Raw genomic sequence first — 18,002 nt, forward strand, 5'->3', positions numbered from 1 at the left:
AGACATCCTTTATGACTTACAAATTAGCTTGGAATCATGTTTTTGATTAAGTTTTGGAAATAAGAGAGTTGGATAGGTTTTGTGCTTGGTTTTCCTTGTTTTTGCAGGTTTTAAGATGAATTGAATGAAAGAAGTGAAGTAGCCAGAAGTTGGACTCAGAAAAGGAAGAAAAAGTGCACAAAAGAAGAGCCGCAAGTACCGCTCAACGCCACTTTTACGCTGAGCGGTACTCTGAAGTCTCGTAGTCAACGCTGAGGGGTAAAACTACAGTTGAGCGTCAAAATAGAAGAATCGCACTTATCGCTGAGCGCCATTTTATTGGGCCTTAGGCCAATTTTCTGTAATTTTTAGGAAGCTATATAAGGTCTTAGTCGAATTAGGGTTAGTATCTTTGGACAGAACGAAGCAAAATCACACTTTCTTCACCCCTTGGAGGAGGATTTTGGATGCTCAAGCTCTATTCTTCAACTTCTAGGGTTCTATCTTTCATTCTTTCATTATTTTTCATCTAGTTTCACTATGTCTATGGTGAACTAAACTTTCATTGTTGTTGGGGAACCGATGTAATCCTTTGAAACTCTCATGTATTGAATTTGTTCTTTAATCTATATGCTTTCTTTCATTAATTGTTAGGGTTTTTCTTCTATACTCTATGCATGTTTTGTTTAACCAATTCAATTGCATGATCATTGATGTTACTTGTATGGACACATATAAGTAAATCTAGAACTGAAGAAATTCTCCCAAGAGCAATATTGCCTAGACATAAGGATAAGAGGATTGCTTGTCTTTAATCTTCTGTGCAAATGTAATGCATGAATAATTGCTAGGGAGACAAGACATTGTAAACTAGTCATTAGGAGTAGGTTTTCTTCACCGAGACATCGAGTTTAAGGTAAATTAGAAAGTGACATTAACATTAATGAAGAAAGATGAATTCTTGAATACATGAGAGTGGATAGGATGAATCGGTAAACCCCAACAACATAATCATCCATATTTTACATCAACCGCTTTTGCATCTTTCAGTTCCATTGATCCAAACCTTGTATTCATTATTTAATTTTCGCAATTCAACAACAATATTTGTGTTTACAAGTCTAAGATAATCAACAAATCACATAACTGTTTAGGCCGCGAGTCCTTTGGGAAACGATACTTGGTCTTACCATTTTATTATTACTTGATACGATTCGGTTACACTTGCCGAAGGTTAACAAAGAGTTTACCTCTCGGCCGAGTGGGATTACCACTCGGTCTTTGTCTTCAATCTTGACAAGAGGGATTTACCTCTCGGCCAAGAGGGATTTACCTCTTGGTCTTTGATTTGAACGAGAGTTTATCTCTCGGCAGAGTGGGATTTACCGCTCGGTCTTTGTCTTCAAGCTTAACAAGAGGGATTTACCTCTCGGCCAATAGGGGTTTACCTCTTGGTCTTTAATTTTAACGAGAGGAGTTTACCTCTCGGCCAAGTAGGATTTACCGCTTGGTCTTTGTCTTCAATCTTGACGAGAGGGATTTACCTCTCGACCAAGAGGGATTTACCTCTTGGTCTTTGATTTCAACGAGAGGAGTTTACCTCTCGGCCGAGTGGGATTTACCGCTCGATCTTTGTCTTCAAGCTTGACGAGAGGGATTTACCTCTCGGCCAAGAGGGATTTACCTCTTCGTCTTTAATTTCAATGAGAGGAGTTTACCTCTCGGCCGAGTGGGATTTACCGCTCGGTGTTTATCTTCAATCTTGACGAGAGGGATTTACCTCTCGGTCAAGAGGGATTTACCTCTTGGTCTTTAATTTCAACGAGACGAGGTTTACCTCTCGGCCAAGTGGGATTTACTGCTCAGTCTTTGTCTTCAATCTTGACGATAGGGATTTACCTCTCGGTCAAGTGGGATTTACCTCTTGGTCTTTAATTTCAACGAGAGAAGTTTACCTCTCGGCCGAGTAGGATTTACCGCTCGGTCTTTGTCTTCAAACTCTTCCTGAGAGACTTCGTCGTTGAATATGAACTTTAACAAAGTTAGCAACCAGTGACTGAGCATGAATTGTTAGGCTTAATTTATTCCATAATGAAAGCATAAGACAAGAACAAGAATCTAAATCAAATGAAATTGAATTTAATTATGACATTAATAATGTTTTGGATGCTTCTCCTCAGTTTATAAAACCATGGACCGATCGTTCACGATGACAACTTGGACTGCTGCTATAGCTCTGCCTCCACTCGTCCTTTCGATACGTCCGCTCGGGACTTCTTCGCAAATATCCTTCCTTGGGAGGCTTCTTGTTTTCTTTATATACCTACGGAGGTGCCCCGCCCGAACGAGACTCTTTATTTCATTTTTTTAGTGTGATGCATTCTTCTGTAGTATGTCCATGATTCTGATGGTACCGGCAAATGTTCCTTTTATCTGCGTTTTTTGGAGATTGCTTCCTTCAAGGTGTGAGAAGTTTCGCGTTTAGGGCTTTTTCGAGAACTTTTTCCCTAGGTGCATTGAGGGTTGTATAATGGTGAAACTTGAACGTTTGGGGAAGCTCCCCACTTTTATCATTACTGTCAAACCATCGCTTGCCGTCCCTTCTACCCCTGCCTACAACTGCCTCTTGTTGCCGCTTCCTTTGTGACAATTGAATTTCTTCCATGCGGATGAACTCAGCTGCTCTCTCTTGAAGCTCTTCCATAATTTTTGGTGGTGGTGCATACAATTTTTCAGCAAAGTATCCTGACCTTAAGTATGAAGGAAAATTGTTAATGATAAAAGAGTGATTGACCTCTTTAACTCGTCGGGCGGTTTTGGTATACCTTTTCGTAAAGACCTTCAAAGTTTCCCCTTTCTCCTGTTTAGTATTTACCAATTCTGCCGGTGTTATCTCCTGTTTTCGATTGGAGCGTATTGCCTTCTAAAGAGGGTTTCCATAGTGGCGAAGCAATCCACTGTGTTGGGAGGAAGACTGTTGTACCATTCCAATGCATCTTCCTTGAGTGATAATGAGAAGGCTCTGCACATGACCAGGTCGTTGTTTGTATAGAATGCCATTGCATTACCGAACGTCCTTAGGTGATCGTCCGGATCAGTTGAACCATCATACTTATCCAATGCAGGCGGAGTTTTTTCTGGCATTGCAGTTTGCGTGATGGTCGTCGTAAAGGGAAGTAATGATAAACTGGTAGGTCGAACGGTCTGCAGGGGTGTTGGTTCCCTTCTACCTCGACCGTTCGGGTTGGCGTGATTATGGCTTGCTTCGTTGTCATTCTCTCGATTTGAGGCAAACCGCTCGGGAGGAACCCGTTCGGCCCTTAGCGCCGCCATCTCCTCTGCATGCCTCCGCTGCATCTCTTGCTGTGCATGCGCCTGCGCTTGTATGGTCTGCGCCTGTGCCTCAATCTGGGCTTGTAACTCTTTGATTAAATCTCTGGTGCTTTGCTCTTCCATATTTCTTGTGGTCACCATTGGGTGTCTTCAGCTTGCTCTCGGCCCCACGGTGGGTGCAAAAATGTTTCGGTGGTGTTTGTGAGACCGAGACACTAACCTTCGACTTGTGTGCTCTGCTTGTACGTTCCAGTTTAGATCGATTGGTTGTCACTTTGGGCAGGAGGGGGAGGTACCTGCAAAAGGCACTTTGATGCTCAAGTTAGGAGCGGTTTAATGAACTGGTCTATATTTTATTATCATAGATCAAGGTGTCTTTACCTGGGCATTAACCCTATATTTATAGGGCTTATAGCAATCAAGCTCATTAATTCATATTTGATATGGCAATAAATCCAATAATACTTTCTAATATACCTGTTAACCGTCCATTAATACCATATTCTTGTGCAATATGACCTGTCAATGCCTCATAAATAGCGTATAGTCGCATTTAATATGGCCATTAAACGTATTAATTGGCCATTAATGATATTTACCTTTCCTGATTGGCGTTTGTCTGACAGTCGGTCGGTTGCCTGTTTTGGCTCCGGATTCTCCTTAGTCGATCGGTCACCAAGTATAGTACAATTTTGTTGCTGATGTTGTCATATCAATGTGGGAGGATGCGGTAGGTAACATAAAGTCACTTAATTGTGATATTTGGTCATGTGGTATTTTTTATACTTACAAATACACATATTCTGTTAGGATAGAGTAACTGAAGTTGGTCTCCCATGGTCGGAAATTAATTGAACTTGTGATCCCTTGGGTTGTTGCATTGTGCAACATAAGTTATGCAATGACCAATAAGGGGTTGATTTCTATCTTCATCGAGAGGTGGAATTGAGACACCAACACTTTCCACCTATCTATTGGTGAGATGACGATCATGCTTGATGATGTGTCAACACTATTCCATATCTCTATCGTGGGATAGTTCAGCACATATGTGATATTGGATTTCAATGTAGCTACAACAATGTTGCTTGAGTATTAGGAGTGGACTTGAGTGATGCCACGACAAAGATGATGCACGTGTGCAGGTGAGACTTGGTTGTGTGATGTATATGAGAAGTATTGCATCCACCAAAGATGAGATTGTGCTTTGAGGGCTTATTTGTTGTGTCTTATGGGATGCATAATATTTGCTCATAAGAGTATGCCATCACTTATTATGTCATACTTGCATTTGTTTAGCTATATCTGGTTGCAATTTCTTGTAGATATCCTTGTAAGTTGTTAATATTTGTCAACATGGCTTATTTTCACTACGTATAAATGTATTCTAAAGGTCAATATGGCACAAACCATAACAACTTACACAATCCATCACTGGTGCCGATGCATCCAAAACAACTTCCCAAGCCTACACAATCCATTAACATTCTACACTTTGCTTTGACATTCATGATAATTTGAAACTGAAAGAAGGTGGGAATCTTCAGGAAAGATAATGCTAATTGCATTTATTAAAACGAGATCTATGTCACTAACAATTAAGGTAACATGATTGATGATCCAATAATCTTGGTTGTTTTAGTGGACCAATGCTCTCAACAAGTTCTATTTACATATATCATAGAAGTCAATAACTTTAAGGTTTTCCAAGGTTTTAACGCCCAAGGATACATTCTTCATATGAGTGATTTTGGTAATTTTAACATATTCTATGGAAAGCACATGGGGTTGTTGATGATCGAGATAGAAAAAGGTACTATAATGAGAAATAAGAGACTGTTGATATAAGTGTATATTTCATGGGCGTCTTTGTCGTACTGAACATTACAGCTAAATATAGTGAAAACTATATATAAGATTAATTTCTCTTGTGTTGAATGTATACATAGAATCTTTTATTTATAATATAAGAAATATGGACTAAGTACAAAATACAAATAAAAAATAATAATAAACAAACTAAAGATAAAATATAAAATAAAGATAATATATCTAATAATTATTAAATCGGGGATATATGTTAGTGGATTAACCTCTTTAAGAGATACACTTTTCAACATACTCCCGTGGTTGAGTCAACCAAGATTTGCTATGAAAGATTTGCAATGAATGTAGGTCTGACGGATAATACAGGTCAAAATTTAGGTTTATGATGGGTTCCTAATTAGCCCGAGGGATTTCTAAAGCAGCACAATTTAAAGATTATATCATTAAAATTAATAATTTGACTACAACACTTAATGCTTTTTTTCTTGATTGTTTCAAGAAATATGAAATACTTATTTATATTATTCAATGAAGGGATTTTTGATCAAGACTTTCCAAACTTCTAACGAATTTACTTATATAAAAAACTATAGCCATGATATTTTAGTTCTCAGTAGTCAGAGAACTGATTAGGCTGCCTTCCTATTGTTTTGGATAATGGATGTGGTGTGTTCGATTATTTTAGGGGGTTCCTCCCTGTTTATCAAGGTGTGAGTAGAAGTTGGGACAAGATAGACAAAAAAACACGCACGGGGTGTTTTTATTAGGATGAGTTAGTTTTAAGGTTTTTTGTTTAATAGATTTTCATCCTTTATAGACTTTCTTCAGGGCCTTGTTTCTCATGATTAGTTAGTTTTTCTAGTAAAATAACAAAGCTACTACAGTTGTCTAGGTAGGAAGGAACAACAAAGTGTCCTTTTGAGTCTAGAATCTTCATCACAAACAAATCTCAACATTTTAAAGAAATTACGTTTCTCTTTATTATGAAGATGAAATTGTCCATTCAATTGAAGAAGTCTCGAATACAAGCTTTAAAGAGCAGCTCCAACTGCCTGCAATAAGCACCATGACATAAGAAAGAAGTATTATTCTTTGTTCAAATAGTCTTGAAGGATACATTTTTATCTCGGGACAGTATATGGCAATTCATAATTATATAAAGAAAGACCAGTCCATTTATCGAAGACATTGATATTACCGTTGTTGCAACTCACACAGATATATATATATATATATATATATATATATATATATATATAGAGAGAGAGAGAGAGAGAGAGAGAGAGAGAGAGAGAGGTAAATTTATGTTTCAAATAATTTATGTTAGAAATTAATATGCTAGTTGCATATCATTACTCTATAAATTATGTGATTCAATTCCTAGAATTTGTTGTCAAATTGCTTTTGGTTCTTAAATTTTTTTATTATATAAAATGATTCTCGAATATATCAATTTCTGGATATGTTCACTCTTGCTAAGAGGTTCTTCTTTTGAGACCAAAAGAATAAACAAAACCATTGAAACCAGAATAATACAAATTAAACGTCTATTACAAAGAAATTTGTATATTTACTTAGATATCAATTCACCAGAATCTATGTAAAAGAAAATGGAAATAGTTTTAATGATTGTGTATACATGCCAGGCAAAGAATACTGTGGAAAGAGTATGTACCTTCATAATAGACGTGAAAGCATTATCAGTTTGTTAACGATTCCTTAGTAGACGAGTGAACAATGCGGACTTCAAAATCATTGAGTTTTGGTCCCACCCAACGACGAATGAATACAAGTGGAACATGATTGATGATCCAATAATCTTGGCCGTTTTGTGGATCAATGCTCTCAACAAGTTCAGTTGGCATATCACAGAAATCAATAACTTTAAGGTTATACAAGGCTTTGATGCCTGAGGGTACCTTCTTCAGATGAGTGATTTTGGTAATTTTGACATGTTCTAGAGAAAGCAAAGCTCCTTTATCTATGAGGATAGCACTTACTGTGTTCAAGCGAGCCAGATTCAGCTCCTTCAATTTTCGAAACCCTCCACTTTGAAAATGCAAGATTTCACCACCATAGGCATTGTCCCAGATAGTAAGCTTCAACAAATTAGGCAAGTTTTCCAGCGATCTCAACGGATCATCTTTTAAATTGGATAAAGCCAGCCTCATCTTAACAAGAAACTCTAGTTTTGAAATCCAATTAGGCATCCTCTCCAGTCTTGCTTTCAAATGAAGCCGTTGAAGTTGGGGTATGGATGATATAGAGTTCAGGTCAATGATTTCACCCTCACCTATTGCTGTGATATTGAGTGATTCAAGGTGTGTCATCTCTGCCACTGAAGCACAGATTGCTTTTCCATGTTCCCTCCGAACACGCCTCAAGCCTAACTTTCTTAACTGCTTCAAGAATCTCAACTCTTGAATCAGATCTATTCCCCCGTGTTCTACCTCCACATAGCAAAGATTTTGAAGGGAAGTCAAGTTTTTTATACCCTTTTTCATCAGCACACCAGTTGTAAATCCCAAAAGAGAATATTCTGCTTCATAGTTTCGATGGAAAGCAAGAAGATGCCTTAACTTTTTGAGCTTGTTTATTTCACTTGGTAACTCATGAACAAGAGTTTCTCTTATATCCAAGGTCTCTAGGTTCTGTAACCTACCAACAGATTTGGGAATAGACCGTATTTTAGTATTCTTTAGATTTAGGTACTTCAAGTGGAAAATATTCCCTAAATTCCTGGGAACATGGTTTAAAGATGTACTTTCAAGGTCTAGTACTTTCAAAACTCTAGACTTTGAAGCCAAGAGACCTGTAAAAGGCTCAACCGTTCCTCCTTTTCCAAAAGCATGAAGTGCACGGATGTGTGTGAAGTTGGTGCTCTTCAACACATTGTTGATACTGGTGTCTATAGATAGGCGTCTAGTTGATGCACTCGTCGCTGATTCATCATCACCTTCATGAACAAAATGGCAAAAACATAAATCCTTCATTTTTCTTACGATCAATTCGTGTAATAAATCATGAACTCGACAACTTTTAACTTTCCCTTCGAACCCAACCCAGGAGACTTGAACCAGACTTCTATAAATTAACTCAGATAAGTACTCATCCGCAACTTGCTCCAAAGTTCTCCCATCGGATTTAACAAACCCTTCAGCTATCCATTGCCGAGTTAACCTCTTGTGATTAATGGATGAGTCCTCAGGATATATACCAAAATACAATATGCATGGCTTCAGATAGTAAGGCAGGTCATCATAACTAAGAGATAAAATCTTTGTTAATCCAGTTAAATGGGCATTACGGTGCAACTCCAGGTTGAGATTTTGACTGACCTTTCGCCATTCGAACACAGTTTTTGATTTTGTTGAAAGTAGACCACCAATGGCCACAATCGCCAAAGGTAACCCCTTGCATTTTCCAACAATTTCATTTGACATTCCTTTAAGCTCTGCCGGACATTGACCATCAAGCTCAAATTTAAATGCCTTCTTGCAGAAGAGTTCCCATGCTTTGTCAGAAGGCAATGGTTGTAGGTTGTGAACATGAAGAGGAAAGGATTTCTTGAAAAACTCAACAACGTGGATCATTCTAGTGGTGATTATGATCCTGCTACTTCTATTGTTACTAGGCATGGCAAGTTCAACTTGGTCACAAAAATGTTCATGCCATACATCATCAAAAAATATCAAATACCTTTTATGCTCCAGGTATTGCCTCAATTCAGAAATCAGCGTCTTCTCGTCCATCTCTTCTAACATTTCTGGAAGAGGGTCTTTTGTCTCCCTACAAAATTGCTTGATCATGTCTGTGAATATCCCTCTCACAGTGTATGATTGGGAAACTGTGATGCAAGCACGGCAGTGAAAGTGGATTTTTACGTTTTCACTGTCAAAAACGTGTTTGGCAAGGGTAGTTTTTCCAAGACCCCCCATCCCTACCACTGAAATCAACGTGCGCTCTTTTTTGCCCTCCAACAACAGACTAAGCAATTCATCTCTTGGTAATTCAAATCCTACAATTTCCGTTTCTTCAATGAAAAGGGAACCCATTCTGTGATCATTCCATCCACTACCTTCTATCCTTCCAGTGCTACTGCTTGATGGTTTTTCTCGTAAAACTTGAAACTTATACCTTTCACTTCTTTCCTTGATTAAAGAAAGTGACAATTTAATGTCCTGAATCTCGACGGCGATCTGATGACGAGAAAGCGATGTTCTTATCAGGTTTGTAATCTTGCAAATTGAAGCCCCAAATCCATGACGGGGGACCTGATGAATCACCCTGAGGTATTCATCGATGACATCTTCTATGCGAACTGACACTTGTCTGACCTGCTTTACCCAAGTTCTTATTCCATCATTGGTGTTTGCTTCATCTGCTGCCTTTCTATCTGCATCTTTGAGGAAGGCTTGGATGCTTTCTAGTTCATCTCTGATGTCTAAAAACTCTTTGTTAATGCCACTTAGAAGACTTTTTTCTTCCTTTAGAATTTGGAAAACTTCTCCCAATGCAAAAGAAATCGCAGCTTCTGCCATTTCAGTCGTACTCTCTCACCTTACAATCATGCTGCTCTCATGTATCCAGCATAAGCATTTCAGAAATATGGTGCCTCTTGCCTTTTTTCTTTCTTGGGTGTACTGTTTGTGAATGCTGCCAAGGAAATTTAATCTCTAAAGTCAACGAAGAGGAACGTGTACAGTTGTTGGAGGGCTACCAATTTTCTTTGTTTAACACCATGACCAGGCTTTTTTATTTTCTATTGAAGTTTATTATTCCGTAATTCAGGACTTTCATGGGATCCTCTGATGCTTTTTTACTCCTGCATCATGATTTCTTCTATGTTCCCATTTATGTAAAACGATTAATTTGTCCTTATTTTATTATAACAATAATGAAAGTATTCCGTTTTTTGTTCAGATTAAACAATTTATGAGTTGGAGAATCTCTACTCGTTTTATTTTTCATTTCATATTATATAAATACTTATTCAGAAGATTACTCATACATGAACTTGTTTGCAGTTGGAGTGGAACTTATTCAGTATAAATTTTTAAAGAGCAAGCTTAATCATTTCAGGTAACAGAGTAGATTAAGTTCTAGTTACCATTTTATTATGAAATTATCAGTTTTCTAAGCAAGTTTCCAATTTTTGTACTGAAAATGGATTTTGACCAGTAAAATTGGTGTTCCTGAATTCCTAGAAAAATTTCATCAAAGGACTGCTCAAATGGATATCGGTTTGGATATCATTGGCATCCCCTGGATTATGTGCAAGTGAAAATGCTCATGAACTCTGTTGTAAGCACCTTTTTCACTGTAATCCTTTTTATATAAACCATTTAGAGCTCTTTTTCCTTGCAATAGTTCTTATATTCTTTGAGTAAATATTCGTGTCCGACCTATTTTGTTGTCTTCTTTTGGAGTACATTTTCAGTTGCGTTTTGTTTCGTTAATGTGGTTACTTTCACTATTTATATTTTGCTTGGTGTTAGTTAGTTGGTGCATTTTGCCTTTTTCTGTAGCTTTACGTAAATTTCTCAATTTTTTTACTCAAAATTATGATCATTGCTTTCAAATTTGGTGGGAACCAGAAGCTTGTAATGTGAATGGTTGGTGGTGGACGTTATTATATGAGGAACAAAGAAGCACTTTGATTGTGAAGTGCTTTCACATTAACTAGAATTAAAGCCAATTTAAAATATATAAGTGGATCCAAATCTTATTTTATAAGCCAGTAAGACTTAAAATCCATTTTTTAATAAAAATGATATCAAGTTGATGAGCAGTAATGAATTACACCTAACCTTGAGAAATATATAAAGAAAAACACATACAAATTCATAATTCTTAATGAAACGTGCTAGATGGAATCGTACAAAAGTCAAATTCACACGGAGTTCACATATTCCCTGTGTGAAGCAGGATGTGTTCAAGGAAATATGAACAACTTATTCGAAGATTCAAGCTACATGAAAGGAATGAACAGACAAAGTTCATCATTATGCAATACGGGCAAATTTGAATTTCTGTCAACAAAGCCACAACAAATAGTAAGTTTGAGCAGTATAGGTGCAAGAAATTAACTAAAAAAACATTTTTACAAGTTTTTACAGCATGAAAGATAGTAAACTAAATTTTCAAATAATAGACATTAAGTGTAAATGTGGGTTGATGAAAATAAATATTAGAATTTAACACAAACACAATGGATTGCAAAGGCAGAATTAAAAAGTACACAACTCATTGATGCAGTCAATTAAAAACTATGACTTCAGAATGTGCAGAATCAATTTAAAATTTTGAACAAAAAAACATGGATCATTTTCAAAAATTTTCAGTTTTACTATCAACAAATTAGAAATATATATTCTAGATTTCTTAAAGTAGGTAGTTAAGCATGCATAAACCATAGTTTTTGTTTGGAAAATGTGAGAATACACGTTTAGGGAAGATTGATTGATGAAATGGACAAATTCAAAATATAGAAAACAAACAAAAAGAAAAAACATATATTGTTGAGAATAGCATTGTAAATGCAAACTTTCATAAGAACAAGAAAAAAAAATGGCATGAGAAAAGTACCTTTACATTTCAGACAGTGGCTAATGTGGGAATAGCACGCAACTCATAGTCATGGAATTTTGGTCCCACATTCTGACGAATGAGAACAAGGGGAATATGCTTGATAACTGAATAATCTTGTCCATCTTTTTCTGGATCAATGCTTTCTACTAATTCAGCTGGCATATCAGCAAAGCCAAGAAATTGAAGGTTTTTCAAGTGTTTGAGGCCATGAGGTACCACCTTCATTTGGGGGTTATCTTTAAATCTGAAGTGTTCAAGACCAAGCAAAGCTCCTTCATCTATAGATATAGAATTTAATCTGCTTAGTCGAGTGAGATCCAGTTCCTTCAACCTTGGAAATCCTCCTCTTTTGAAGTGCAAAATTTCACCAATATATGCATTATCCCACATATTGAGTCGCAACAGACTTGGCAAATCTTTCAGTGAGTCCAGTGGATATCCTTCCAAATTAGATAAACCAAGCCTTAACTTAACAAGATACTTAAGTTTTGGAATCCAATCAGGAAACTTTGTAACTCGAGCTTTCAAATTCAACACCAGAAGGGAGGTTGGAGTTGATAAAAACTTCAAGTCAATTATTTCATCCTGATCTTTAGCACTTACATTGAGAGATTCAAGGTGGTTCATCTCCCCTATTGCACTAGATAGGGCATCTGCGTATTCTGTTTTCACGCGCCTTATACCTAACTTCCTTAACTGTTTCAACATCTTGAGCTCTTGCATAAGCTCTAATCCACCATGATCAGCCTCCAAAAAGTAAAGCTTCTGTAAGGATTTCAAGCATCCAATACCCTTTTGCATTTTCACCCCAGTTGTGAAATTCAACATAGAGTACTGTCCTTCATATTTTCTATAGTAGACTGGGAGAAGTCTTAATTTTGTTAGGTTTTTTATCTCTCTTGGTAGCACTTGCACTTGTGTCTGTCTTAGATCCAAGGTTTCCAAGTTCAGCAACTTACCAACGGATCTAGGAAGAATCTTTACTTTTGTATGGCTCAAGTTTAGGTACCTCAGGTGGAAAAGATTCCCCAAATTATTAGGAACAGAATTTAACATAGTGCTTTCAAAATCAAGAACTTTCAAAAGCTTAAACTTGGCAGATAAGCTACCCACAAAATCTTCAGGCAATTCACTTTTCTTGAAGACATAAATAGCACGAATGCCCGAGTTACTGGTTTCCCTTAACACATTTTTGGAACAAGAAGCTATGGAAAACCTTCTAGTTTTTTCAACTGTGTCTAATTCATCATCTTCACGCATTAAGTGGCAAAAACTTAACTCATTCATTTTTCTGATGATGATATCACGCAATAAATCATGGACTTGACAACTTTTAACTTTACCATCAAAGCCAACTCTGGAGACCTGAACCAAACTTCTACTTATTAACTGTGTCAGATACTCTTCAGCAACATCCTCCATTGGTCTTCTCTCCTCATTTTTTATGAACCCTTCAGCCATCCATTGCCTGGTTAATCTCTTGCGACTGATAGAGTAGTCCTCCGGATATACACCAAAATACAGCATGCATGATTTCAAATTGTGAGGAAGATCATCATAACTAAGAGACAAAATCCATTTCAAACTATTTAAATGTGTATTGCGCTCTAACTCCATTCTCAGATTCTGACACACCTTTCTCCATTCAAGTATGCTTTTTTCTTTTGTTGCCAAAAGACCTCCCATACAAACAATTGCTAGTGGTAGCCCTTTACATTTTTGAACAATTTCCTTTGACATGTCCTCAAGCTCAGTTGGACATTGCTCACTGGGTTCAAATCTAAATGCCTTCTTGCAAAAGAGCTCCCACGCTTTGTCTGGAGACAAATGTTGGAGTTTGTGAACATGAACAACAACTGATTTCTTAAAATACTCTGCAACGTGCATGTTTCTAGTGGTGATTATGATTCTACTTCCCTTTTTGTTTTTAGGCAAGGCATGTTCAATCTCATCGGAAAAATTTTCTTTCCAAACATCATCAAACAATACCAAATACCTCTTTGACTGAAGGTATTGCCTCAATTCTGTTACTAATGTCTGATCATCCATATTGTGTAATCCTTTCGGAATAGGCTCATTAGCGTCCTTGCAAAACTTTTGTACCATTTCTGTCAATAGCTCCCTCACAGTGTATGATTGAGAAACTGTGATGAAAGAACGACAATAAAAGTGTCTTTTCACGTTTTGATTATCGAAAACATGTTTAGCAAGAGTGGATTTTCCAAGTCCTCCCATGCCTACCACAGAAATCAATGAGAGTTGGTCGGTTCCTTTTATTAAGCAACCGATCAACTCATCCCTTGGGAGTTCGAATCCCACCACTTCAGTTTCTTCAATGAAATGTGAAGCCATTCTTGGGTCATCCCATTTGAAATCTTTTGCCCCTTTAGAACTGTTCAATGATCCATCTTCAAATGTAGATTGAAACTTGTACCTTGTTAGAGATAATACTTGCAATTAGAAAATAAAACCTCAGAAAGTTACAAAGATAAAGGTAGAATTACTATATATACCATTGAGCATATATCATTAGAACTGTAACCTTTAGTCTTGCTTTTAATTGAGTAATTATTAATAATTATAGATTATATAAAGAACGAACTCGTCTAAACAACATGTCTGACAAAGTAATATGTTTTTCTCCATTCTTGTTATTTACCATAACATACCTTTCACTTCTTTCCTTGATTCCTTGAACTGCTGACTTGATATCTTGAATATTAGATGCAATCCGATGACGTGACTTCAAGCTTTTGATTTGGTGAGCAATCTTTTGGAGTGAAGCTATGCATGGTGGATGGTGGTTGGCCCTATATGCCACATCCATTATGTATTCGTCAATGACATCTTCTATGCAAAAAGATATTTCTCTCAACTGCTTCACCCATGTTTTTATTCCTTCATGGGTATCTCCTTCACCTCCTTCATCTCCAGCTCTTCTATCCGCATCCTTTAGGAAGGCTTTGATGCTCTCTAATTCGTGTTTGATATCAGAAAAATCATTTCCAAGGCCTTTCAACAGATTTCCTTCTTCTCTTAGAAGTTGGTACAGCTGTTCCACAACAAACGATACTGCACTATCTGCCATTTCATTTCAGTAATGTAGCTTACAAATCTAGCATGTATGATGCTTACAACTCCTTTTCATTTTGCAGATTGAGTTTAAAGAAAATGTTTTGTATATGCTGCTGCTTTCAACTTGTTAGAGAAATCATTGTTTAATGCTGAAGACAAAATAGGAGTCTTTTAAAGAATTGTTATTCCCTGTTTATTTGAAGGCTTTTATGTTTTCATATTCCTTCACCAACCTGTTTGATATAATATGGGAATAATTAAAGTGAACACAATGTGACAGCAATACTCTCTGTCAAGCAACAAGGAAGGAATTAAACCTTTTTTATTTGTTCTATTTGTCTATTGCTGACTGTTACATTTTAATCTTTCTGATGGCTTTTGATTATGATAAATTATATATTGATGCCTTGCAATCATGCAGTTCTGCAATATTAAGTTTCCAGAGGAAAAAAATAAAATAAATCTTTCTGGTAATGTGTATGATTAATTCTCTTACGAAGTCAATGCTTTATATGTCATCCTATATAATTAAAGGGTTGCACGTCATTCCATGTGCATAATTTTCCTCTTTTGAAGGGTAAAAAATAATTGATTAACTAATGTCTTTAATCGAATAAATTAAAATAATTATCTTTTTTATATGTTAAATTATTCGATTATAATTAACAATTAGAATTTAATTTATAAATATTAATCATTTAAGTTGTGATGTTCTTTGTCAGGCTTCAGAAAATAAAGTGCGTAGTGGAGTCCACGTGGCAGCAGGAGGACGCGCCACACCAGCAGGGCACATGGGCGACAGCAGCGCCTGATAGCCACTAACGGACGCCAGGTGCCGCACGTGAAGGTGAGTCAGGAACGTTGGTGGAAAGCTGACTGGCATGGGGGGAACGTGCGCTGTAGAAGGGGCGTCCGGCATGGGCAGTCAGGAAGAACGTGCGTCGACGGTAGTGGAAGACGCGTGGCAACTGTAGAGTGGTCGACCGTCCGGTATGGGCTGGCAGAGGCGTGGTGGAGTGCGCTGGCGAGTGCGGACGTGCGCTGGCGGAGAAGAAAGCAAATCTGAGATTTTTGAACTTATTCTCCACTCCTCCCTTCACGCATCTCTTTGCTTCATTTCTGAGAATTCCTTCTCTTCCCTTGCTCTCTGCATTCTCTCCTCCTTCTCTCTTCATTCTCTGCACTCTCTCTCTAGAAACCACCATTCACCTCCTCCATTCTACACTCCGGCAGCGTGGAAGGACGAACGTCAGGCAGGATTTCAGAGAGAACGTTCGGCTAGTGAAGACTGGTAAGCCTTCCTTTCTCTCTAACGTTCATCTTCCGCGAACGCAAACTCAATTCCGAGTTGTACGTTCGTTCTTTCTTGAGTAGAGTAGTTCTAAGTTTTGGTATTTGGGGTTCGTTCGTATAGTCGGAGCGACGAGCGTTGACAGTAGGAGAACCAGAGTTTGAAAGGTCGTCCCTGTGGTTGTGGACGTTCGTCATTTCCGAGTAAGGGAAGTTTATTTAATTTAATTCATGTGTGAACGTTCGTATGACTATAATGCATGATATTTGTTGTAATTGACATGTTTGTACGTTCGTTATTTGTTTGCATGAAATTAAGATATGATGTATGAATGCATGGTATGAACGTTCGTCATTTTACTGTATGATGTTGCTATGATTGGCTATGTGAATGTTCGTTATTTGTTGAATGGAAATGACATGTGAGTAAGCGTATGTATGATGTATGAAATATATATGAGATTTGATGATCTGGACCGTATGAAATGTGGAAGTTGATTTTGATATGAACGAATGAAGCTATGAAAAGTTTATGATGAGAAATATACTGGAATGTAACTGAAAATGAATTCTCCATGAAATTGTACGTTCGTACTGAACGGACGGTCATTGACCGTTCGGTTTTTCTTAGTAACTTGGTTGAAATCTCAATTCTTCCATTTGAATGAAATACTGACTGAGGACGAGCGTCCTCGTGTCAAAACGCTTTGCTTGAGCGTTCGGCCAAGCACTGTGCTATCTGAGTATGCTTTGACAAATTCCATGTTTTTACTCTATTGATAATGTGCGTTCGTTCTGGACGGTCATGGACCATTCGGTTTTTCCCTTGTATTATATCTGAAATGCTGACTCTGTCATTTGAATAAAATCTTGCTGAGGACGAGCGTCCTTGTGTAAAAATGTTGTGCTTGGGCGTTCGGCCAAGCACTATTTGTATTTGAGGGTTCTCTGATAAATTTCTACCTTTTTTTATTTACATGATAGTATACGTTCGTTACTGAGATGGTCACTGACCGTTCGGTTTTCTTGACAAACCTAATAGAAATGGGATTCTGTCATCTGGATAGGATTCGGGTTGAGGACGAACGTCTTCGCCCTAAATTGCTATGCTTGAGTGTTCGCTCTAGTTGGTGCTCGGTCTCAAACTGAGCGTTCGTCCTAATGTACTCGTTTTTGAACTGAGCGTTCGTCCTAATTAACTCGGTTTCTGAGATGAGCGTTCGTTCTTTTGGGTGCTCAGTTTTATGCTGAGCGTTCGTTCATATTTGTGGTTCGGTCATATACCGAACGTTCGTTCAAATTGGGGTTCGGCCTTACACCGAACGTTCGTTCTAAAAAGGAGCTCTGTCATAGATTGAGCGTTCGCTCAACATGGTGCTCGGTCAGATACTGAGCATTCGTACTCTGATTTTAACGGGCGTCTTTTGGTCCAGTCAGCATGGTTCGTCCTCGTTATATCTGAAATTCTACCGTTCGTCCTGTGATTTGAACGAGCGTCTTTTGGTTTTGCTCACAGCGTTCGTCCTCGGACTTATTGGGGACAGAATGTTCGTTTTTTATGGTTTTCTTATGAATGATGGAAATGCTGATGGAATGATGAATAATGAATGATGAACAGTTTATGAGATGAAATGAAAATATGAATACATGATGAAAAATGAATGATGAACAGTATATGAGATGAAAGTAAAGTTATGAATGTTGAACGAGCGTTCCAGGTAGGAACGACTCATGGATGAAAGTTGAAAGTTGTAAAAGTATGACCGTGGCCAGACTTAGCAGGCGATTCAATCCTGATATTCCGTGACTACTCGTCTTGACATAGAGGGGGTATGTCATGTGTGGGAATGGCAGGAGGTCCCCGTCACATAACTGTAATTTGGACGGAACCGTCACATAACTGTAAT

At 37.6% G+C, this 18,002-nt stretch overlaps 1 protein-coding gene across 1 annotated transcript; it reads right to left on the reverse strand.

Moving 5' to 3' along the window:
* Nucleotides 1-6,034: 6,034 nt before the first annotated feature.
* LOC108332694 (uncharacterized) lies at nucleotides 6,035-14,978 on the reverse strand. The gene is made up of 4 exons (XM_017568007.2): nucleotides 14,400-14,978; nucleotides 11,743-14,164; nucleotides 6,815-9,692; nucleotides 6,035-6,191 (listed from the first exon to the last, which is right to left on the reverse strand). Exons 1-3 carry the CDS (start codon nucleotides 14,816-14,818, stop codon nucleotides 6,840-6,842), a joined length of 5,694 nt encoding a protein of 1,897 aa, XP_017423496.1. The 5' UTR covers nucleotides 14,819-14,978; the 3' UTR covers nucleotides 6,035-6,191; nucleotides 6,815-6,839.
* Nucleotides 14,979-18,002: the final 3,024 nt, after the last annotated feature.

The sequence above is a fragment of the Vigna angularis genome, chromosome 11, assembly GCF_016808095.1.
Source record: "Vigna angularis cultivar LongXiaoDou No.4 chromosome 11, ASM1680809v1, whole genome shotgun sequence".
Lineage (NCBI taxonomy): Eukaryota > Viridiplantae > Streptophyta > Magnoliopsida > Fabales > Fabaceae > Vigna > Vigna angularis.